This window comes from Dromaius novaehollandiae, chromosome W (genome assembly GCF_036370855.1).
Source record: "Dromaius novaehollandiae isolate bDroNov1 chromosome W, bDroNov1.hap1, whole genome shotgun sequence".
Classification (NCBI taxonomy): Eukaryota; Metazoa; Chordata; class Aves; order Casuariiformes; family Dromaiidae; genus Dromaius; species Dromaius novaehollandiae.
Window position 1 is genome coordinate 54,405,111 of NC_088130.1, and position 25,255 is coordinate 54,430,365.

General features: G+C 43.0%; 1 protein-coding gene across 1 annotated transcript in view; it reads right to left on the minus strand.

The window, feature by feature from the left end:
- Positions 1-23,443, minus strand: part of LOC112983997 (serine/threonine-protein kinase NIM1) — a 29,781-nt gene extending 6,338 nt beyond the window's left edge. The window contains exons 1-3 of the mRNA XM_064500628.1: positions 23,342-23,443; positions 22,636-22,700; positions 2,084-3,065 (exon numbers count right to left, since the gene is read on the minus strand). Of these exons, the coding sequence (XP_064356698.1) occupies positions 2,084-2,375 (292 nt within the window). The 5' untranslated portion in view covers positions 2,376-3,065; positions 22,636-22,700; positions 23,342-23,443. The remainder of the gene's footprint in view (positions 1-2,083; positions 3,066-22,635; positions 22,701-23,341) is intronic.
- Between the last annotated feature and the right edge of the window lie 1,812 nt (positions 23,444-25,255).

Below are 25,255 nucleotides of genomic sequence, written 5' to 3' on the forward strand. Positions count from 1 at the left end.
CTGAGATCATCCAAGATAACACCTGTGAGAGAAATGGAGTTCTTCACCCAGCATACTCTAAAGTGCCTGCAGTTTTCCTCTCTCTCAAACCTTTTTCACATACACTGCTGGGATGCAGCACAAGGGCTATGAAACAGCACACACTGTAATCATTAAAGAAGCTGATCTTAGTACTAAGAACAAAACTGTTTCCTTTTGAAAACTTAAGGTGAAGTGTCAGGAGAAAGGCCACACTTAGAACTTTACACTGTGGTAACAACCGACCAGCTGAACCCCACCATCATCACCACCGCCCTTTACCACAGGGGCCTGAACAGCTTTAATAATGAAGCCCTTGAACTTCATCTCAGCCAAAAGAAAGACTTGGACTCACTAGCCCTGTGCAAGAGCTGAGACCTACTGAAAAAAAAAAAAATCAGAGTTCTCTTCTGAAGAGGGTGTGCGTGTGTCTGTGTGTGTGTGTGTGTTTGTGCATGCACACACGCATGCGTGTGTTCCTGTCTTCCCATCCACATTTCATGAGGACAGATAAGCTCACAGGCAGAGATGAGTCAGAAGATGTTTTCCCCTCATCTTTCCTTCCTCATGAGAGTTGCAAACTTAGTATCAAGAAGTTAACGCCTTCCCTCATGAACATTTTAACCAAAAATAAGCTACCAACAAAGAACGGGAAAATAATTTTAGAGATTTCTGATGAAAAAAGAACCTTTTCAAGAAAAACTGATGACTTGGATTTTGGTATTTGGTTTATTCAGATTTACTGTAGTCGCAAAAATTTTTGACTAACCCTATTCAAAGGCCAAAGCAACCTCTGTCCTGAATTCAACAGGTAAAAGGTTCATCCAGATCAAAATTTATCCTTTTATTTCCATTAGCATTCTTCCTATTCCTAGAACAGGAGCAGCACTTCCTTCAACAGCAAGCACAAGACAATTTTCCCTTGAAGGAGAAAATTCACTGAACAAAAAAGGAAATAAAGGGGCCAAGTGGAACAGAGCTATTTTTCAAAAAATGAAAATAAAAAATAAAAAGTCTGTTCCCCTCTTTGATTCTCAGTGCAACGACTCCATCATAACTGGGGTAAGCATGAGCTTTCAGACCTCTGCAATCTGGACTGATAGAGTCAGAGAAAAGAACAACAGATCATAAAGTATGAAGACTTTGGGGAATAACTAATTCTCTCACCTTTAAGATGATGGAGAGAAGGAGAATGAATCCAAATTTGAAAGAAAAAACTATGAGAAAAAGGAAGTAGAAGTGTACCAAGACAAAGGGAGCTTTCCCGAGGGAAAGCAACAGCTCTTGTTGCCAGTGACAGTCAAGAGAAATGGGATAGATGAGGATAAGTTCTTAGTTATAACTAAAGTGTTCACTGAAGTTATCTAGCATTTCTAGTTCTTCCTAGAAGCAGCATATGCACTGTTTTTCTGTGTTTAAGAAAAGCAAAAGTAGATGACTATTCAACCTAACCTTCTGCCTAGGTTTGGCTGTACCAAAGCTCATTTTCCTGCTCAAGCCACACCTATATCCCCTATCCCAACTTTTTACATTAATTAACCTGGAATAAGTCAGCAAAATAGGCATATTTCTCACCAGAATTATTGTTGCCAAATGAAAGACCTGTCCACACTAGCAGAATTTGCTCTGAAACAAAGGAAGCCTTGCTAAGTCTGGCTGCGAGCAGGAGCATCCCAAGACAGGCTGCCTTGCAAGCTCATCACCTAGCCCTGCAGCCCATGTTTGAGGCAGGGGAGAGGGCAGGTGCACTCCTCATTAGGAGTGGGGGCACAACACTGTTTTCCAAAGTGTGGAGTGTCTTGAGCCACGTGGTGCAATGTGTTAACTCCCTGAAATGCAGAGAATATTTTTTTCTTGCAAGAGATGCCTGGAGAAAATGTTTCTGGCTGCTTTTCAAGCATAAAGGATAATCCAAACATAAGCATTTATCTGTGTCCCTAGATACACTTAAAAAAAGCACGTACAAGCTATATGTGTATTTATGGTTCAAACAGCACCTTTCTTCTCAAAGAAGATGCAGAACGAGTGCGATCAGAAACCATTTGACCCACACAGCAATGCCTACCTTTGGTTAAGGAATGAATTCCAAGCTTCACTTGCGAGAAGTTCCCACTCCCTATTTCTCCTCTGACTCGATAAAATCCAATCCTCTTCCCTAGGGTTAATTCCTTCACCACCTTTTCATTGTGGGACATATCCCGGGTTAGTTTCTCAAATGGGGTCAGCCTGTGCTGCCTGCCCTCTTCGTCTCCTCCGTAGCACTCCACGCGCCCATAGTCCTCTCCGCTGTCCTCACGATTCCACCTGGTATAGCGGTGTTTTCCAAGACTTCCTCCATTCACATACCCTGTTGTCATAGTCCGCGGAGTAATCACTTCCCCATTGAACGAGATGTTCCCATAAAGAGTTTAAATGAAATAATATACAATCCTCGACATAATGGAAATCGTGACAAACTTAGCAAAACAAAGCAGCTTATTGCACGTCCAAGGACCAGTTTGGATATGGCTCCAAAACCAAATCTGGCATATCTACATATTGCAGTTCTGTCCAAAAAATCAGGCATAAAATTGAAAGCTATTTATGTCCATTTCCCACTGACAGATATAGTGTGTCAGGATCCTCATCTACGAGGTAAAAGAGGCTTTGCCATTAAAGCTGTAAACTGTTTATGCACAAAAGCAATGGGTTATTCACATTCTATGCAGTATTTTTGACACAAATGCATATCATTTCACACTTCAACATTCAGGCTTTAGCTTGATGCCCTGAAAATTAACTCAATAAAGATCAGACTAATAGCTTAATAACTGCTTTGAACAAATCCGGATGCACTGAGATGATTTTGAATAGCTGACCTTAAAGGTGTAGTAGTTCTTGATTTTGGTACCAGTCCAAAAGCTGAATATAGGGTTTTCCTTCGATTCATTCTTCAGCCTGTGAGCTTGTCACTGTGCCTTGGAAATGGCTGATCTCGCAGCCTTGCTGCAAGAAGTTTGTTGCCTTTCTGTTTCCTTCCCATTGCTGGTTTAACAAAGCAGCTCATCCTGGAAAATGATAGGAGAAGTATAATCTATGCACCAGGCAAAAGAAACGCTGCGCCTCAGTATCACTGAAGTCACATGGAAGGACAATACAGGATTAAGTAACTGCAATGTCACTTTAACCCTCCTTTATTTAGATGAGCTTTCTTTAAAGCCTTGAGCCTTCTCAAAATTTTGCCAGACACATGGTGTTCCTAAGCAGAGGGATGAAGAAAGTCCTTAAAACCTTTATATAACAGCCACACATTTCACTAAACGAGAGCACACTACACATCACCTAGTAATTTAACTCTATTTGGCAACACATATAAAGAAATGTGTATTCTAAATAAACAAGTAATCATTTACCTTGAAAACAGTGTAATATTTTTTCTTCTTGACCTGCTGGTAACCTTGTCAGATAGGAGTTTGATCAGCAACTGCTAATCATGCAAGTGCCTGCTAGAGTGCAGCGGGCTGGGCCTGCAAGCTCTGCAATACCGCGAGCGGTGGGAGAGCTCACCCCTCATGCTCCCAGCCTGCAGCACCACCCCTACGCGATCGGTGAACGTGGGAGTCACCTCCCTGCCTCCAGATTCACCAGATGCAGCGAGATGGCATTAGACTGATCACTTGGAGCTTAGGGAAGGTAGACAGTCACTTAAGGTACCGCAATAGAAGAGGGCATGTGATACTGCCAGGTGGAGCTGCCTAAACCTCAGGTCTCCTGCACTGGCGAGAACAGGAGGAGAAGCCAAAGGCACCGTGGAAGGGGAACAGAAAGGAAGCTGGCAACGTATTTCATGAAATGGGAGTTGAAGTGGCACAAAAGCATCTGCTCTCATCGAGCAGCTCCCCAGAGCGAGGCTGAGGAAACGGACTGAGACCATGGAAAGCTGCATTTAGCTCCTTGTCCTGAAACGCCTGTGAGTGATTCTGGCAAGTTTCCTCTACCTTTCCATGCCCTGGACTCGCTGACAGCTCTCCCTGGGGAGAGGGGAGCCTACCGCAACTCACCGCTCCCAGGTTTCAGACAGGCTGCTGAAGCAACAGCCCTGAGCAAGGAGCTCACCTCTCCTCACAGTCGGAGTATGGGAGGATTCGTCATCTGTCCTAGCTACTTCTCTGAGGCAAGGACTGCCTCTTATCATTTGTATTTACAACGCTGCTTATGATTGAAATCATTTACAACTGGAATGGAGTGAGAATACAGTTGTTTCATGAAGTATCTGAACTCATTACTTTTTTTTTTTTTTTTTTAAATTCCTGTTTGAACGTTACATATCAGATACTTGTCAAATGGCTACAGAACCAGAGGCTATTTCCATGGGTGGCAGAAAAAATATAAAATAATAATTAGATCTTGGATGGATCATGCAATATTGTGAAATCACCGGAAACAATCAATGAATACAGAGAAAAATGCTGTGAAGCAAATAGTTTGTAAACAGTGCTCAAAGACACAATATTCATATTTTATTCTCTGGATCTAAATAGAGTCAAAACGCTGAGAAATACTATATATATGCAACAATTATTGCCTGAATCCTGAAAATATTACTAGAGAGACTGAGTGGAAACCGAACTTCCGAGTCTTCAGGATTCTCCCATTAACCCGGCCTCACTTAGCACCAAATGTTCCCTCCAATGTCATTGTTTGATACCACGGAATAAACACATACCTGGGGGGGTGGGAGGAAAACTAAACTAAACTAAACCTAACAGTCCGTATTTGTTTTCCTTTTTCCATCTGGGGAAAGGGCAGTTTCTTGCAGGAATTCCTAAGTTCTGGCCTGTAGTTGTTTCAGAGACATCTTTTAAACAGTTTAATTTCACGATTTTCAGGTGTTTTAGATAATAAAAACATGTTATATGAACCACGACTGTGTATCACAATCAATTTTTACAGAGACAACAGCCTGTGAGACCAGGGCTGTTGGAAACCCCTAGTTTACTAGACACCACAGTGGCTGACATACTAGAAAGTCTGAATTCTGATCCTGTACTGCTGTTTAATTTTGAGGAAAACCACATCAGCTGAGTTTGTCCATATGAAAGACCTGGAAAACTCTGTGAGCAATTGTGGCGGACAGATGAATGAATTTTTTGCCTTAAACATTTCTTGGTGCATGGGGTGCAGGCAGGCCATAACCCCGAACAAGCCATCTGTCCCTGGCGGAAACAGGACTGGGCTGCTGCGACCCCCGAGATGGTCTCCCTGCGACCACCCGGGACACACCGAGCCTGCACTGAACGAGACCACAGTCGGGCAGAGACTTTGGGATCCGTTTTTAGCACAACTTCTATAAAACTTGCTTGGCATGAGTGGCTAAATTTGCTGAAGCCTTAGGCCGCACTCCCTAGTTTGGTGAGAAAGGGCCCCAGAGCTGGTGCAGGCAGGAACGATAAGGGAGTTACCAGCAATTTGCATTCCTGTGCACTGCTGAAACAGTGCTAATTGCTGGAGTTACCACCTCTTTGTCAAGACCTTGAGAGATGATGGTGGGACCCGAGGAAGGAAGACACACCTGTAGGATGGAAGACACACCTGTCGGCAGAAACTGCAACAGAAAAGATAAGGGAGAAAAGAAACAGCCTGCCTAGGAACAACGATGAGATCCAATAAGGAGCAGGAGACCCCAGACTCAAAAATTACTATTGGTCTGAACTACCACGTGGGGGGGTGGGAAACTTAATTTGAAAAAGCTATAATTGCCCAGGGATCTCTTTGTTCAGGGTCCCTCTTTGGAGGTACCCAGCTCGAGCTGTAACCACTGCACGTGTGTCATTCCGAGCTAACCTAGGGTCGGACCCAACTCGAGTTGTAATTACTGCACGCGCACCACCAAAACTTACACCCAGGGTGAAGAGGACCCACCTACCACCAGACGGGAGCCCCCCCACTGCCGAGACTCCCAAAGGAAGAGGACCAGCAGGACGCCGCTGGATCCACGGGTGGTGATATCTTTCTCTCTCTCTCTCTCTCTCTTTCCCCCTCTCTTTTGTTGAATGTTGGTAAGATCTGTTTTGTCTAGCTAGTTGCAGTATTCGCCATTGAATTATCCTATTTGACCACATGCCTTATCTTTGTGTTAATAAATCTTAAAACCGGTTGGCTGGTGTCGTTTCACCTTAATTCAGTCCAAGGGCATCACGAACTTGGTCGTTTGGTCCCAAGGGGAGGGAGGTCGTCCTGAACGACTCCTTTCGGGCCGCGACATAATTGGCGTAGTCGGCAGGATGCCCTTGAGATACTGAACCTACCAGAAGGGAGCAGGGCCCTTAGCGTGGCCCCTTCCTTGGGAAGTGCCTGCCAGGAGCGGGGACAGAGGATCTTGTTGTAAAGATCCACACTGGGTACGTGAACCCACAGTAGGCTGAATAATTTGGAGTAGTCTCCTTTTGTGTTGTGTGATAGTTGTTGTTGGGATCGATTTGAGGATCCGACAATGGAGGATAATCCTCTCTTTGAAAAATTGAAGGGCTATAAAGCCCTGCCCTCTCTTCCTGGCATGGCTTGGGCCCAAAACAATTGGCATGACTCAAAGGCGGTGGCAGATAGGATCACTCTTTTGGCAAAGGAACGAAAACTACAAACCTGGAAAGGAAAAGCAACAGTTTGTGCTGTTTTAGGGGCGGCACTAATTGCTGCCCAGAGGGAGAGGCAAGGTGATAAAGAGACAATTGAGTCCTTGCAAGAACAGATAAGAAACTCGCAGAGTCGAGACAAAGAGACAATTGAGTCTTTGCAAGAACAGGTGAGAAACTTGCAAAGTCAACTCGCTGCTGAGCGCAACCATACTCAGCGGCTTCAAACAATCTTATCGGACTCATTAGACCGAGAGAGAATCCTGCCGTCTGAACTGGAAGAAAACAGGCGGGGGTTTGATGATAGTGAACTGGGATTCTCGAATTTGGCAAAACTAGACGGAAAACAGGCATCTGATCTAAAATCCATATATCCAATTAAAGAATTAGAAGAGAGCAGGAACCTCTTTTATCCTGGAGATGGGAACGTAGTAATGAGACCCTTGATTAAAACTGACACCATTGATAATGGTCAAGGGGGTATTCAACAACATACCACGCGTATTATCCCCTATTCCCCTCAGGACTTGGCTAAAATACAGGAAAAATACTCCCGGGGCTCCTGGGAAACTGAAACTGAGTATGTGTGGAGAGTCTCCCTCACTGGGGGGGATCGCATTCTGCTGAGTGAAGATGAGGCTAGAGGATATTGGGGACCCGGGGTCTTCCTAACCACAAATGATAATAGGGAACCATGGTCCTTGACCCAGAGGGTAGCCTACTGGGCAGGAGGATTAGACCCAATGGAAAGAGGAGACCCTTTTTCTATTAAAACACCCACAGCGGGCCACATTTTGGAAAGCGTGCAGAAAACTGCTTGCCTCCAATTGATGCATGACCGTTTGCTGCTTCCGCAGCAGCCCTCCCCCATGCAGTGTGTGGCAGACCCCGAGAGGTTACATCCTCTGATCAGGGGACTTCCTGATGCTTTAAAGCTATATGCTGTTCAGCTGCAAGACCGATTACGAGCTCTCCGACCGAGGGGAAGGGGAGGCTCCCCTGACATGACTTGGGGGGAAGTGGCACAGGAACTAATTAATTACGGAAGGCGTATGGGGTTCACTGGCCAGGGGGAAACGAAGCATAAAGCAGAAATAAGAAGAGTTGAGGAAGGTGGGAGGCAACATAAATCGCCGCGACCCCCACATCCTGGGAAACCGGTACGGGTGTCGGGTAGCAGGAGACAATTATTGTGGGCAGAAGGCATTTCAAAGGGAATTCCCAGAGAAGTCATGGATAGGTTACCAACTCCCAACCTGGAAAGTTTGGTAAGAAGTTGGGACAGGATAAGGGGAACCCCATCTTCCTCAAATCCCAAAGATCCTGCTCCCTTATCCCAAGAACCTAGAGTAGTAACCCCGTCTGCACCCCAGGAAACTGATCTGATTGATTTTAAAAGCCCGGAGTCGGGAAAACCCCCCAAGCTGTCCCTTTTAAGTGAGCCGGGGAACGGCCAGTGGGTCCACTTAAGGAGGCTCACAGAAAACAGCAGAGGAGACTTGTTGATAACTTTCCCACTAGGGCCCTTTAAAACTCCAGTTACTTTCTTAGTAGACACTGGGGCCCAGATATCAGCTCTTCGGAAGGATATTGCTGATAACAATGGAATAGTGGCCGATAAGAAACCAATCTGGGTCACTGATGTTTTTGGTAATTCTAAACCACAACCGACAGCCTGAATTAAATGCTGGCTGCCAGGTGATGAATCTCCAGTTGAAACCACAATGATACTAGGAGATTTGCCAACAAATATTATGGGACTTGACCTACTAAAAGGCCGTACCTGGGTAGACTTGGGAGGAAAAGAGTGGACGTTTGGACTCCCTGTAGCCTCGACGAGGCTGCTTCAGTCAGCACCCGCACTTCCTCCTTCAAAAATAATCAATGTCAAACCCTATGCTCTGCCATTAGGAGCAAGGGAGGGGATTGCCCCTGTAATAACTGAATTACGAGAACAGGAGATAATTATTCCCACTCACTCACCCTGTAACTCCCCTGTGTGGCCAGTCTGTAAACCAAACAGAAAGTGGAGATTGACAATTGATTATCGGCATCTGAATAACAATACAGGCCCACTGACGGCTGCTGTGCCAAATATTGCTGAATTAATAGCGACTATCCAGGAGAAGTCCCACCCCGTGATGGCAACAATCGATGTCAAATACATGTTTTTTATGGTCCCTTTGCAGCCTGAGGACCAAGAGCATTTTGCCTTCACGTGGGAGAGACAGCAATACAAGTTCACTCAACTACCTCCGAGGTACAAGCATCCCCCTACGCTAGCACAAGAGCTCGAAACTGTCCCCATACAGGTGGGAGTCAAAATTTATCAATACACAGACGGCGTGCTCATGGGAGGGAGCCAGGTAGAGGACGTTGAGAGAACACAGTGCAACATTATTGCTCACCTAGAGCAGACAGGGCTGACAATTCCGTCTGAAAAGATCCAAACTCCCTCCAGTGAAGTAAAATTTTGGGGAATCTGGTGGAGGGGGGGGATGACCTGCATTCCCCCGGATACCCTGTCCTCATTAGACTCAATTAAAATGCTGGAGTCCAAAAAGGACCTGCAACATGCTCTAGGGCTGCTCGTATTTTGGAGGAAGCACATTCCTGATTTTTCAATTATTGCCAGGCCATTATATGACGCTGAAAAACAGTACACTACGTGGGAGAAGGGGATGTTTGTAGTCAGCCTCACCCTAAGGGAGGCTGAACGAACTATTCGAAAGCAACCCATAGTTCTCCAAGGTCCGTTTAAGGTGACCAAAGCGGTCCTGGCAGGGACCCCGCCCCCTGACGGGGTGGCTCAGAGAGCCTCTGTACGAAAATGGTACACACAAATACAGCACTATTGCAAAATCTTCTCCGTAACAGAGGGAGCTGCTAAAGTTTTAAATATACAAGATGAGGCAGACTTGAATAAAGAAACCCCCCAACTCCCCTCTGTAATTCTAGTAGCTCCCCCATTTTCCAATCAGATCCTAAATGCTTCCTCAAAGCAGAAAGGGAAAACCTGGAGATACCAGGCTGTGGCACTGCAAGTTGGGACTAAGGAGCAGATCATTACAGAGGGAGAGGGCAGTGCGCAGGTGGGAGAGCTGGCTGCAGTGTGGAGCGTATTCCAATGCAAAGGCCAGGCTACCTCCCCTGTACACATCTACATGGACTCATATATGGTGTTCAAAGGCTGCCCGGAATGGCTTCCTTTTTGGGAGCAAAACTGCTGGGAGGTTAATAGAATAATAAATATACTTGGAGAGCAAAAGATGCTAGTGGGAAAACCCACAAGATTCACACAAAATGGATTATTGCCTCCTTCTGACCTGAGGAGCGAGTTTGTTCTTATTTATGTTTTCAAGGGTGGTGGTCTGACCAAGATGCACCTACTGCTCTGGACCATCCTGATTCAAGGATGCATCCACGAGGGCAATGAACGACCACTCCCTCTACCTTCCCCCAACTCATTTAATCTCTTCGAGAACAACGAGTTCATGTTGCTGGTGAAAGCAGTAAGCCAAACTTTCAATTTAAGCCACTGCTGGGTTTGCGGAGGACCGCTAGGGTTATCAAGCTGGCCGTGGACGTCCACATCCCTCACCCCAGACCAGATCGTAAGCAATTACAGCGAAACCGTGGACGACATGTGGGACGACAGTGGGACCTGGCCAATTCAGTTTCCAGCCATGGAGCAATATTGTTTAAATCGTACCCAGGAGGGAGGGATCGAAGTGGGGGAAAGTAAATGTCGATGGACGCTCACTCATAAGCCGCTCGACAAAAACAGGAATCTCCACCTATGGATGTGGCTCAATGAAACGGGGTGTCATCGGGGACTTGAGGGATACTGGTCAAACAAAAACAAAACTTTAACTCTCCAACGACCCAATTATCCCCCTTACAAGCAAACCTGCAAATGGGAAGGCACTTCTGGGGCTTGGTATTATACCGGCCAAATAGGTGATGGGGCAACCACATTTTTCAGCCCTCTGGGCGACAGAGACACAACTTACTTTCAATTCCCACCAGGGATAAACGGGCCATTTGCTCAGGGCATTGGAGCTAAGAAGGGGCATTATTGGATCTGCAGACACACAGCATATAAATTTTTACCCGCGGGGTGGTCGGGAATTTGTTATACAGGGATTGTCAGACCTTTGTTTTTCCTTTTACCAGAAACAGGCGGACCTTGGTTAGGCATAAAAGTATATGATAACCTCGGAGACAGAAGGGTTGCCCGTAAGACGCGATCCATTAAGGTAGATTTGGGTGAGACGCAAAAATGGGGAAATAATGAGTGGCCTCCTGAACGAATAGTTCAACATTACGGGCCTGCAACCTGGAATCCTAATGAACTAATATCAGGGGCAAGAGAACCAATTTACAACCTAAAAGTGGCTCTAGAAATTATTACCAACAAAACCGCTGATGCAAAAGATCTTTTAACTCTGCAGTCCCAACAGATGCGCACGGCAATCCTTCAGCACCACATGGTTTTAGACTATCTGTTAGCTGAAGAGGGAGAGGTGTGTGGGAAATTAAATATTTCCAACTGTTGTTTAGAAATAGATGATGTAGGTGAGGTAGTTCTCCAGTTAACCAAAGATATCAGAAAAATAGCCCATGTCCCCGTCCAAACCTGGAACGGCTGGAGTGGCAATTTGTGGTCCTGGTTACCGGGGGCACCGTGGGTGAAACAGTTAATATTGTATTTGTTAGGTGCAGTTGCCGCTTTAATGTTTTTACCTTGTACAATTCCTTGCTTTGTTCAATTAATCCGACATGCAATTTGTTCCTACCACCTCACCCGACGGCATAAAGAAAATCCGTGCCATCTATCGGCCACAGCCAACCACAGTACCCATCATTTAAACCCATTCCCAGTTTACCCTGAAGGAGGAAATTGCATATTGACATCCATACCGCATTTGCCAGCTGTTATACCTGTTGTAACAATCACTTACCTTCGTTAACTCAATTCTGATGTGTGTTCTGTGAAGTTAAAAGTTGCTAAAATTGTTAAAGCATGAGCTTGCATTGGGCAACACCTCTGTGTAACCACTGTTAAGCACCTTTTACCTGAACCTGTATTGTTCCTTTTACTCTTCCCATGACTTGTTCTGCCCTTTCTATACTTCTTTCTGATATCTCTCTCTCTATCTCATATCACCACTGTGGATGAAGGCCATGAAGACTTCAGGAAGGAAACGTACCAATCAATGTTTAAGTCACGGGGTGGTGTGGTGGACAGATGAATGAATTTTTTGCCTTAAACATTTCATGGTGCATGGGGTGCAGGCAGGCCATAACCCCGAACAAGCCATCTGTCCCTGGTGGAAACAGGACTGGGCTGCTGCGACCCCCGAGATGGTCTCCCTGCGACCACCCGGGACACACCGAGCCTGCACTGAACGAGACCACAGTCGGGCAGAGACTTTGGGATCCGTTTTTAGCACAACTTCTATAAAACTTGCTTGGCATGAGTGGCTAAATTTGCTGAAGCCTTAGGCCGCACTCCCTAGTTTGGTGAGAAAGGGCCCCAGAGCTGGTGCAGGCAGGAACGATAAGGGAGTTACCAGCAATTTGCATTCCTGTGCACTGCTGAAACAGTGCTAATTGCTGGAGTTACCACCTCTTTGTCAAGACCTTGAGAGATGATGGTGGGACCCGAGGAAGGAAGACACACCTGTAGGATGGAAGACACACCTGTCGGCAGAAACTGCAACAGAAAAGATAAGGGAGAAAAGAAACAGCCTGCCTAGGAACAACGATGAGATCCAATAAGGAGCAGGAGACCCCAGACTCAAAAATTACTATTGGTCTGAACTACCACGTGGGGGGGTGGGAAACTTAATTTGAAAAAGCTATAATTGCCCAGGGATCTCTTTGTTCAGGGTCCCTCTTTGGAGGTACCCAGCTCGAGCTGTAACCACTGCACGTGTGTCATTCCGAGCTAACCTAGGGTCGGACCCAACTCGAGTTGTAATTACTGCACGCGCACCACCAAAACTTACACCCAGGGTGAAGAGGACCCACCTACCACCAGACGGGAGCCCCCCCACTGCCGAGACTCCCAAAGGAAGAGGACCAGCAGGACGCCGCTGGATCCACGGGTGGTGATATCTTTCTCTCTCTCTCTCTCTCTTTCCCCCTCTCTTTTGTTGAATGTTGGTAAGATCTGTTTTGTCTAGCTAGTTGCAGTATTCGCCATTGAATTATCCTATTTGACCACATGCCTTATCTTTGTGTTAATAAATCTTAAAACCGGTTGGCTGGTGTCGTTTCACCTTAATTCAGTCCAAGGGCATCACGAACTTGGTCGTTTGGCCCCAAGGGGAGGGAGGTCGTCCTGAACGACTCCTTTCGGGCCGTGACAGCAATGTCAAGTGCCATGTACAAGCTACAAACTATTATTTAAGTATATTTTGATGGGCAGTAACATCACTTTACCAAAGAACAGTTATAGTTCACAGCTATATTCTGACCAAGTGGCCTGACTGCTCAAGAGTGGCAGGCACGTACAATTAGCTCCTTTTGCCCTTGCAGGACAAACACAAAACTACTACTAATTCAAAAAAACCCGGATGCTCTGGATAGCAAAGTATCATGAAAGTCAGTCTATTCAGAATCCTAGGTGAAATGATAAACCAAATTTGTGCATGCGTGTTATTAACAGAGGGAGAAGTCACACAACTAAAGACCACCTTCTGCAAGAATTATCTGGGCCTTTGCGGTTAATTAGCTGTACGAAAGGGCTGCCTGCATAAGGAGGATTTCTTTCAAACAGACCTATGTAATTCCCTCCTGGATACACTCACTAAGGGCAAAGAGAAGCCGGCTAACACAGCGTATGTCAAAGTTCAGCCTCGCAGAGACAGAAATATCACAGGAAAATGCCAGGACCTTGTGGGGACAGAGGAGCCCACAGAAAGGCAAAATTGCATTAAGACCTTAGCGCACGGCTCTTCCACAACCTCCTCCTGCCAAATTTTTACTGGAGTCCAGCGGGCTCAGTTTTAGAGCACAGCCTACAATTAATCTCCCTTTCAGGCTTCCTGCTAATTGTCAGCCCTGCAATCTCCTGGCATTTAGCCAACCGGCTAGGCTTTCCCTGTCTTTTAAGATGAGCTATTCCAGTATTCCTGGAGCCAGCAGAATATATACCGTCTATTTATGGCCTCGGTTCCTTCCTGTTATTTAAACCAGTAAAATGCACCCCAATATCATACAAAAGGGCACTTTTTATAAAAGGAAACAATAAACCTAAGAGAGAAGGGAGAGACACTAAGAAAATCAGAAGTCATCCAAATACCATGAAGAAAAATGATTTGTTTGTCCCCAGTCCGGCTGACTGGTGATCTGAAAAACCTTGGGAGAATATAATAACTACCTAAATTATTTATCATTTTAAAAAACAGTAACAAGGACGACAAACAAAAAACACACTACAAAAACCACCGCAAGACAGACGTCCTAAGCCAGCATTGTTCTCATTTGACCTTGTTATTGAAATATTTCCAGGTACTGATGTCCTGGCCCTGTTCTAAGAAGCACTAAATACCCTCAGCCTTCAGCTGAAGGCTCAGTTTAAGCCCTACATCACAGATTTGAGGAAATTTAAAATGGATGGAAAAAGCAGAAAACCAAAGGAGAGATCACCAGACATACAAACTTTGTTTCCTAGATTCCCATCTTGGCAGGTAAATAGAAGTGACCTCATTTTAAGGAGCTTTGAATACAACACTCAGAAATCTACAGTCAGCTAGAACAGGCAGCCCTAAAAGCATTGCGCTTTGCAAATCAGGTCACTTTTATGCAGCCTCTCTTTAAGTATACTAATTTGGTTTTTTTCTTTCCCCTCCCTGAAATTGGAGCAGTTCCTGTTCCAATGAATGGGAAAGAACTCACACAGGACACCCGCCTACTCTACGACTCTTCAGAGTAGAAGTTTTTAATGAGGATGCTATTGGACGTTGCAATAAATTCACCAGTCTCTCCTTTTCGGCCCCTCTGCTGTCTAGTTTGAGGAGAGCAGGATTTTGGCAGTATTTCCTTAGGGAGGGGATTAGCTCGATTTGTTTGATTGCTCCTGTAGGATGGCTAGGCTCTTTCGTACTGCAGTATATTTACTGCGAGCCAACTGTGGAACTGAACTGAATTTAAAGTAGCACAGCTTTTTTTCTTTTAAGCAATTAGTAAGAAAATATTGATCCTTCTTTTCATCTATAGAGTTGAAAGTTCAGTTATTGCAAAAAAATAGGAGCACTCTAGTATATTTGTATGTTTAGAAGGTCTACCTTTTATAAAAGGTGAGAGCCCAGCAGAGCCCACAAGACCTGTGTCTGTGAGCAAACACACCACAACAGCTCTCCTGTGCAGGCACATAGCACGTTCATTTATACAGGGAAAGGAATAGCCCCACTTCAGTACCTTTACTCAAGTAATATTGGTTCAGTGCACGGCGGCTGCTGTGGCCAAAGAAAATCAATGTTTGTCCTGAGCACATTTTTTTGATTTGAATAAAAAGCACTTTTCAGTGTTATTTCTGCAAATGCCAGGAAGCAGCGTGACTACGTAAGATAAACACTTCAGAGCTTCGTATGAGTAGTTAAATAAAATTCAACACACACAATACAGCACAGCTACAGACTGAATTCAGATTTCTTTACGTTCCATACTGACGTAGGAGGAAATACTAGCAGAGCTCAGCAGTGACTGTGGAGAGCCTCCAGGAGCAACTAGTTCTTTCTGCCCATGTCTACATGCCACCGACTACATCCCAGAATTATTACTGTTTCTTAGCATAGCACAAAGCTATCACTCTGCTAATTATTGTTTGATCAAAACCAGACATGATCAACATAATTACCTTATAAATAACCACCTTATAAATACCTTTGATTTTCCACAGATGGAAGATTAACATACACAGCAGATCTGGCTAAGGCAATTTAAAACAACACTATACACTTTTAAAAACATGAAGGTACACCCACACATGAAGGTACACCCACACAGGTATTTTACCAGATGCAAATAAGATTTGATTAAGCTGATGAAAGGGGAGACAGCCCCTTTATAGCAGAATGAACATAAGCTCTATTTACTTTTCCACTTAAATGAAAGCCTATTTGTTAAATACAACATATAAGCCACAATATTGTGTTATAACACAATGACTATAACGTACATCACAGTCACAGCACTCTTTTCATTACCTCATTCAATGTGTTTTAGATTGGAACAAGACATGAAGGCACCGACGTATAAGCAACTATGTACAGGTCACATTATACCATTAACTTTTAAGCAGATCTTCCAACAGCTGGACACAGTACCTAGAGAGTTGTCACCTCGGCCTCCTCCAAGAGCTTCCCAGTGCTGACACACAACAACCTGTTTACACAGGGTAACTCCAAAGTCACCGTGGCAAACTGTGCCAGCCCATCAGCTGCAACAAAATCAAAGAAATCTCATCTCCTAGGCACATCTTAGGCATACACACCACGGACACAACAGCACCTTTGAGACAACAGAGTGAATAGCAACACTAACAAAATAATGAAAGACCATGGACTTTATTATCTTTCCCACTGCATGCTATTTGATGACACAGGGCACAAACACCTTTCAAATGGCTTCCATGCAAAAACTAGCTTGAAAGCCACAGCCTCTTGGGGCCTTGGCCTTCCTGCCCCCTTGCAGGCTACTCGACTTACAAACTTGCACTTTGACTTCCTGCTCCCAGCACTGCTAGTGCCCTGGACAAGCTCTTTCTCTGCTCCCAAGTCCAGAAACAGGGAATGAAAAAGAGGTTGTACCTAAAATTCCTGAGCTTTAGGGTACAGAGTGGCCTCACGCTTTCAAAATCCATGGGTCATGGCGTCGGTACCTTCAGCACCCACTGCTTTGTGGGTTTGTGCAACAAACTTTCCCTGCAGCCCCCCCCAGCACCAGTCACGCTGCGGAAAGCAGCGGAGGGTAACACGTCTGACTTACAGCTCAGAGCTCAGGCTGGGCGAACTTGCCCTGCTGAAACGCTGCTGCTGTGAATGCAGTGATTCATTGTGCGCAGAGAACTGCTGCAAAGCCTTCATGTCCTGAAAGACCCATTTGTGGTTTGAGTGGGTAAACGCATCTGGTTTTGGCTCTCTGCGAAGTGAATGAATTTCATCCTGAATAAGTGCAAATATGTTTCAGAACTGGAAAGAAATTTTGCTCTGATCTATTTGCTGCATCACTACAATGCAGGGAAACAGACTGCTAAAGAATGAAGCAAAGATAATTAAGATTCTGGAATTTTTTTCATCTACTTGCACACAATTGTGCAAAATATCATCAAATAACAATAGTTAACTCTGTAATGTGTTTTGCATGATCTCATGAATACTTAATAGTGCTTCAGTGATTTCCCCCCGCCTCCTAACCTTGGAAGATTTTTGGCACGATCTGAGTTAAAGCAGACTGCAAAATTCATCTTGACTTTCAGCAGCTGAAATAATTACATCATCTTGATTTGATAGGAAAGAGAAACTACATCCATCGTGTTACAGCACTTGATCTAATTCACGCACAAGAACAGCTATTAGCAAACTCAGTGCAACATGCAGTGAATATTGAGGACTGATGTGGGAGGCAGACTTTTGGCAATAGGTGTTAACAGTCTTGCCCATGAAGGGAGCTTGCAGACTATTCCTGATGTTGCAGGAGCAGCTGCAGGGCTGCTGCAGAGCTCTGTCGTGACTTAGAGGGACAGTCCTTTTCTGTCAGACCCAAGACATTCGCAGGGCTTGGAGAGCTCACTGGCTTCCAGCACTGATTCTGTCCAGTGACCAGTGGAGATGAACCAGTCCTGTTCTGCCACCCCATGCCAGCCAACTCATTCAAAATGTCAAATTCAAAGCTTTCCCCATTTAGGAAGCAGCATCTTAAGGATATATATGCACACGAAGAAAAGTCAGTCCAGCTACCAAACAAAAACATCAACTGTATAAAACAGCAGCAATACGCTAGACACAATTATCCACTTGCATAACTGAAGCCAAACTAGGAAGCCTCACCTTGATTACGCTGATCATGTCGGGGTGCGTGACCTCTCTGGAGCAGATGTTAGCGTGACTAACCGATGGCACGAAAGGCTTTAACCAAGCCACTGGGGATGCGTAGTTCAGCCGTGACTCAGCACATGAGGCTTTGCCCAAGCTACCTAAAGTCATATGCGGCACACGGGGTCTAGAAATCTCATTCATTTATTCATCTCCTCAGCCCAGGATGCCCTGCTATATGCCTAAAGGCAGCAGCTCAACAGTGGATATGCAAATGTTCAAAATTGCTGCTCCAGCAACATCTGCACAGGGATCAATGAACCTCACGTGCAATTGAATTTCCCTACCGAATAATAATTGTCAGAGCTTTGCTTTTTAAATGTTAATGTGACTCTTCTGCTATGAAAATTAGAAAGACACCACCAAGAGAAATATTACATGATTTTTCAAACACACCTACTCTGTTAGTTTTACCTATTTGCTCTTAAAATGAATGGTGAAAAACGCAGAGACACATTTTTCTGAGAAGCACTTCTGTGCCATAGAAATTTTAACAGCACAGGGTATTTGTTTTGCAGATGTCGAACCTTCCAAAAGATACCAATAAACATCCAAGCTGCTCGTCAGAAAGTGTTTTGGTTAGATCCAAATTCCAGTGAATCTGGCAGGAATTATGTCATTAATTTGGAGAGTGTGGGTTCAGGCCTTCATTTCATTTTTTTAAGTTAGCTTCCCTCCATGCTGATCAGGTCAGAAGGGAAGTGCATAAAGAAAATACAGACAAGAATATTCCCTTTAGCCGTTACAGTCACCCACCAACTGCAAAACAAACAAACAAAAATCATTACAAGAGAATGTATATTCCCAGGACCCTGTCTTGGCTGGAGAAAACCCTGACCACTCAAAATGTATGCCCAGGTGACTTATAACATCTGGATCATCAACTGAAGCCATAAGCAATTCAGATTTTCTGCATATGCAAATCCTGCAAAGTTCCTCCCTAAACAAAACTGTCTTCTACACATGGATTGACTAGGAAATTCAGGTCTTTTAGCAACTTTTGAGCCTGTTTCTATGGATGTTTATTTTTTAGCAACATCAAAAAGGAGGAGGAAACTAAAGTCGCAATTGATGCAATAAAATTGTATTTTTAGCAAATATACAGTTTCTCATTCTGCTTACCATTCTACAGAACTGAATGTTGTTGCTTCAATCACTACTATTATTTTGTGCAAAAGTGGGACCAAACTCATCAGCAATACCAGCCTGGACTTCAGTAACTACGTGACAGATATATTTGATCCACAGCATTTGAAATGAGCATTGCTGCAAAAAGATCAGAGTGGGCAAGCCTCTCTCACAGGGGTTATGAGCCCTATGAGGGCTAGTGTGGCCACCCTTTTAGGACAGTCTCTATCAAACCATTGCAGTCACTATTTCAGTAAAAAATGAGCAGCTGGAGAGAGAATCTTAGTTTTATTTCCCATTGAGAAGCAGGAAAAACTGTGCAAATGAAAAAGGAAGAGAAGTATCCTTTCTTCTCAATTTCTGTGAGGTTTCATTTTGTAAAATAAGTCAGTTTAAGACTGACATAAGCATTTATTGCTATACAATTGCTTCATAACCCATCTGCTTCCATACTCTTACGAGCATTCCTGCAGTTGGAAATACGTGCACAGGGCCCTGCAACTTCTGCAGTCTCTCCCCCCATCAGAGGAAATTCCCCCATTCTCCCCATTACCCACATCTCATGCTATCCCTCTGCACTACAGGTAGAACTTCATCAAGTGCCTCCAAACTCACCAGAAAGACTGACATCTGCATATTTTGGATTAATCCCGCATTCATGGATGGACCCCACTCAGCACAAGTCACACTGGTGGTAGATTTTAGATCCATACAAACTCCCACATTTATTTAGTCCAACTTCCTTCTCTCCAAGAACAGGCAGAAGAAATAGAAGAAAACCTCTCACAGATGTGCCATAATCTGTGATCCACCACTAAAATATCTCTTCATGGTCTTTAATAGATAGTCATATGTCCAGGGAGTCCTACCAATTTGCTCACAGAGAGCCACTTAACAGGTAGGGACGTCCCATTAGGCTGGGATGGCATAAGGGCCCTCATCCACAAGGCAGTATCTGTACCAGCATCTGCAGCACAGCTGCAGCTTACAGGCCTGCTGTGCTACTGACAGGCAGTTAATTAAATACTGATAGCAGAGGCTGTAAGCACAGACTCACCTTTCCACTCTCCCACTTGTGATCTACTGAGAGGCTGTACTAAGCTCTTGCACGAGAGCAACAAGGAAGACTGGTGGCACAGAGACCACTGTACTGAGACATAACCCCGAAGTCCCAGTTGCACTAACTCCATAAATTGGGCATGGCCCAGCTAGTAGAATCTAACATCAGATCCACAGTCCACAAACCATATGGGGATTATTAAAGAGAAAATAAATGCACGTCAGTCAACATAATACAAACTATACCACACTAGTATGTTAAGGCCTGTGAAGCAGAAACTAAAATATGAACAAAAAAGGATGCCTTTTATCCTTTTGCAACATTGCATGATAAAATAGCTAGAGACAGAATTAATTACCCTTTGAATTGCTCAGAAACTCACATTAAAAAGAGACAAAAGAAGGCATTTATTAGCAGAACCCATTGATTTTCCAGGTCTTTGAAATACATGGTAGGAATTAATTTGAAGTCTTACTGTATTTTGAAATACAATTTACTATCCCAAAACTTTAACCTGGCCAGTCTCTTTTAATTCCTTTCCTGGGGTATAATGCAAAATGGTCAATTTGCCATGGAATTATTCTTCCAAGATAAAAATAACTCTCATTAAACATGTATTCTAAGGGAACAGAGATACAATAAAAATCTTTATTAGCCTTTTGAATAATAGGACAAAATTTACATCTAATTCAATTACTTCACTAGAAATGAATTTGACTCATAGGCTTTCAGTGAAACAAATTCTCTGGAAAAAGAATGCTATAGTAAAAAAAGTAAGAAGCAGAGAATTGTCTGAGTCCCTATTCAAATCACTAAGGAAGTCATTATTTAGTTATTTCTAGAAAATGACTGTATATTTAAGCAGATATGCATTGATAAGCAGATGGTCTGCAATAAAAATTTTACTGCAGTGATGTAAAGAGAAATATAGAATGTTTTTTCCATATAAAGGATACACAGAATGTTCTGTTTTGTATTGTATATCATAGTTTTCTTTCACTGTTTCCCACTTACTTATTAGAGGGGCCCTAACAACTACAAATAACTCTATTTTGTGTTGTATAATCAGCTCAGCCTTAGAGGAAAAAAAGAAAAAACAGGAATTTAAAGAGGCCTATTTAATAGCCTAAAATATCGAGACAGACAAAACCTGTAATGGATCTCATTAATAAGCAGTCCCAAAACCATTCTCAGGAAAGATTTCAAAATCTAAAAAGAAAACTTTTCCTGTAGTTGGGTTAATCAAGTCTGATCAGATGACAAATAAACCTATTTTAAGGAAGTAAGTTTAGTTGCATCAGTATATATGCTCTCCTCAAAAGCACTCAGTAATAGAAGATTGAGTATTCATTTAGTAAATTTTAAATGAATCTGAGCAGAAGATAAGCAGTTGTTATTGTTTCCCAGAAAGGTATTTGAAAAGATATATGGGACGAGTTTTTTGAAACCAGGATCTAGGGAAACAGTCTAATTACAATAAGCAACATTCAAGACAGCCTACTGCTGAATGAATGGTTCCCTCAGCTAAGCAAGGGATACTAAGCCAAGCGAGACGTAACACAAATCTCGAGTTCCATTTTTTAACCTGGCTTTCAGTGTTGCAGCTGAAAAGGCATAAATCCCACTAAAATAAACTTTGTTCTTAAGCTTGACTGTTTTTTGAGCCTGAAAAGTTGTATTTTCTCTCAAAGCAACATCAGCAAATAAAGCGGTGTGTGCAGAAGAGCCTGTACCCTAACGCATATTCAGGTGACTCTTGTCCTGCTGCAGGGACCAGCAAGGAGTCTGTGCCTGCCCTCAAACACTGGCAGCTCAATACCCCTCTGACAGGGAAAATGCAGAAGAGGAATGCTCAGAGGTCCAAGCAGTTCACAGCCCATCACTGATCCACTGAAAATCAGAGTAATACCAAAAGTTTCTCTATCCCAAATCCCAAGAACCATCCTGCTTTGCATATCACATTTGAACAGCAAAAGCTTTCCTGTCTTGAATGAGACAACATTCACGTTAATAAACTTGGCTATATTTAATTATTTGCTTCTACTGAGATTAGTCAAGTATCTGGTTTTAGAACACAGATTATAATTACAATTGTCAAACTTATACAAAGTTACTTCCTTAAGAAAGAGTAAAGCAAATCTGATATCCAGCAGAATTAGGAAAACACATTCTTTCAATTTAATTTTTCTAATTAAACCCACTGGAAAAGGAACTGTTATTCCAAAGATTTTTGGAACTGCTAAATATATATCATGTGGCTTTTGAACAACCATACAAAATACCATAAAATTTACCACACAGACGACTATAAAATATCTCAAAAGCTAAGACAGATGATGCTCATTAACATTTTAACAAAATAAGACACACAACTTTCAAGTTTCAGGACCAGATTTTGACAAGGTTTCAAGAATGAAAGTTAGGAACAAATCTAACTCTATGGTATTATATAGACACAAATTACATCCCTTGGTTTCATAAAGTGTAGGTTCACTGATAAAGCAAAAAGACAAGATACGCTAAAGTAGAGTATAAAATAATTTTAGAACATCTTTAATCCACATTTCATTCTCTCCTTCCCTACAAACATCCATTTCCTCCCATGCCAGCACTCACTTGAAATCTATACTTTCAGAACCCCTGCTCACATCACGTGACCCAAACCCCCAGCAATATCCAAAAATTGAAAGGTAAGGTGCTGCAAATTCCTTACCTTTTCTCAGTTTCCTCCCTGAAGAAATCTGCAGGAAAATTGCAAAAAGGAATCCAGAAGTGAATCTGAGAATGGAGGCACAATCATGTCAGTGCAGCAGAATTTATAAGCTATTCCTGTTTGACTGAAGTTCTGAAATAGCAATCTATTTTTAAGTAGATGATAATATAATGCTTCTAGCATTTAATTCACTGACTAATCCATCCTGGATTTGCTTAATGCTCTGCCTCTTTATAGCAACCTTCTATCGACATGAGGAAAGGCAGCTGCTTGAGTGCAGCAGAACCCAATGAAAGGAAAAAACCCTCTAGTTTCATTTTCTTTGTAAAAGAAAAAAAACAGGAAAACAACTAGTGGAACCAGCTAGTAATTAGTGTTGAAAAACTGTACAAAATCACAGTATTATAAGATTGTGTGCTTCTTTAATGGTGATAACTGCTGAAGCACACTAACAGAAAAATCATTTATTATTAAACTACAAAATACATGAAAGCTATTGTATGGGATTTTTGTCAAGAAGCTTTTGAAATTGCCTTTTAAATGGTATTCACATGCAATCACAGAAAGACATCCTGAGAGCAAAGCTGACTTTAAAACAAAAATATTTTACTACTACTTTATAACGCTAAAGGCAACACTCCTTACAATGACACAAGCAGTTCAAATGGCTGCACATTTAAAAAACAAAGTTATAGAAATTGCTTACGTTTTTAGGATTGCGTTCGTGAATGAAGGAAAGTGTGAAGAAGAGGTACGAAAGCACGGCCTGTTCAGATTTCACAAACTAAGCAGGTTAACACATGGCCAGCAAGACAAAAAGAGACAAGACGTTCACATTATCCTGAAATTGGAAAGAGGTACAGCTGGCAATCCAGAAGGTCACATTCCCTGCGAGACACAAGGTCAGCGCCTTGGTCAGGTGCCGGACAGGACAGCAGCCCAGGCACACTGCCCCCAGCCTTTGGCAATAAAAGGCCACGTTCCCAGACAATGCCCCACCGATGAGCTCAAAGGGACTGTGGCAGCCCTCTCTGGAGAAGGGCACCCTTCCACCACCTTGATTATTAAAAAAACAAAACAAAAAAACCCCAACATGATAAAGAGTTGTAAACTCAAGATTAAAAAAATTGTTCTTCACAGCACTTTACAAATGACATTAAGTTGATTTAGCACTACAGACCTAAGTCAGGCAACAGATCTGGATATGAAGACACGCAAACAATTACAGCATCTCTGTTAACTGACAGCTATCTTTACAGTTAATGGATGATTTTGATTTGGCTTCTAGACTGAGGGGTGTACTAGATCAAACATGGTCTAGTAAGAGTCCAAAACCTCTCAGAAAGCAGAAACTTCAGAAGTTAGAACAACTTTTGAAGAGGTGTATTGGCAACAGTTCTCCACCAAACGGCGCAGAGTAGACGTGACACCATCTTTAATTTTGTCTGATGAAATACCACACGTGAGTAGAGTCAAAACTGCCTTAAACTAAGATTGCCTGCTTTGCTGGCACTAAACTTGTCATCATCTAAAGTAAAGATCAACAGACTTTTCTGGCTCTTCTAGAGCTTAGTCTTTGACTGAACCTTCATCAACAATACTCACTGTCCTGCAACTCCAAGGTAGCAGTATTTTTCATTCTTCTCTTCATAAAATTAGCACTAAAGCCCAACTAATCAGACCATTTCATCTGGAGACAACATGCAGAGTCTGATAGGACTAGAAGGAGAGATTGTTCTTGTAACCTCTAAGTCACAGGCCTAGTTTGGGAACAGTTTCTCATCACTGTTCAGTGGCTTCAGGAAGAACTTCATCCATTTTAGTCTTGCATTTTATTAAACCTGAGGAACCACTAATTATTCAAAAGGCAAAGACAGTTATTTACCACAATGGTAGAACTCAAGATTAATTCCGAAGAACCACTAGTATGCAAGTCTGCTCCCATTTCAAAACCAGAATCAAGCCTCTACTTTCCCCTACAGAAAACTCACGAATTTGGCTAAGATGTGCAACAGACTTGGACATAGGCACCCTTTGTGGTCATTGCTAAAATAAAAGCAAAAAGTACAGCCTCTCCTTTCATGCTGTGCTCTATTCTTGCTCATGAAGATAATTAGATGCACACAAAGACCTAACTGATTACTCACTGTAGGAAGTATTACAATTCCTACTATATATTCCTTCATGACTATATTTTCATATGAAGTGTGAGGCGAGCTTGCAGGTATCTTAAACTCAGAGCTTTCATCTTTCTGCCAAACGAGTACTCAGGAGCTCATCAAATCCCAGGTCACTAGAGACCAAGAAAGCTGCCAAACCTAGCTGTTACTGAAGCTCCAGCTCTGACACTGAAGGGAAACCTGCATCATTTCTTTGACCCAGCAAAATTGGGTGTTTCAAATGGCATCTAACAACCAAAAGGAGTCCAGGAGAGAAAGGAGCATGATGGAGATAAAACAAAAAAAGGAAAAATAAACAAGAAGGTCTTGAAAGAACATATAAATAAGAGTCTTCATTACTGATACAAGAAATCAGAGTTAATTACAACTGAATTGCTATCAAGAAAAACTTACCCCACCAAACAGAGCTGACTACATTTCAAATTAAAATGTAAATCAGT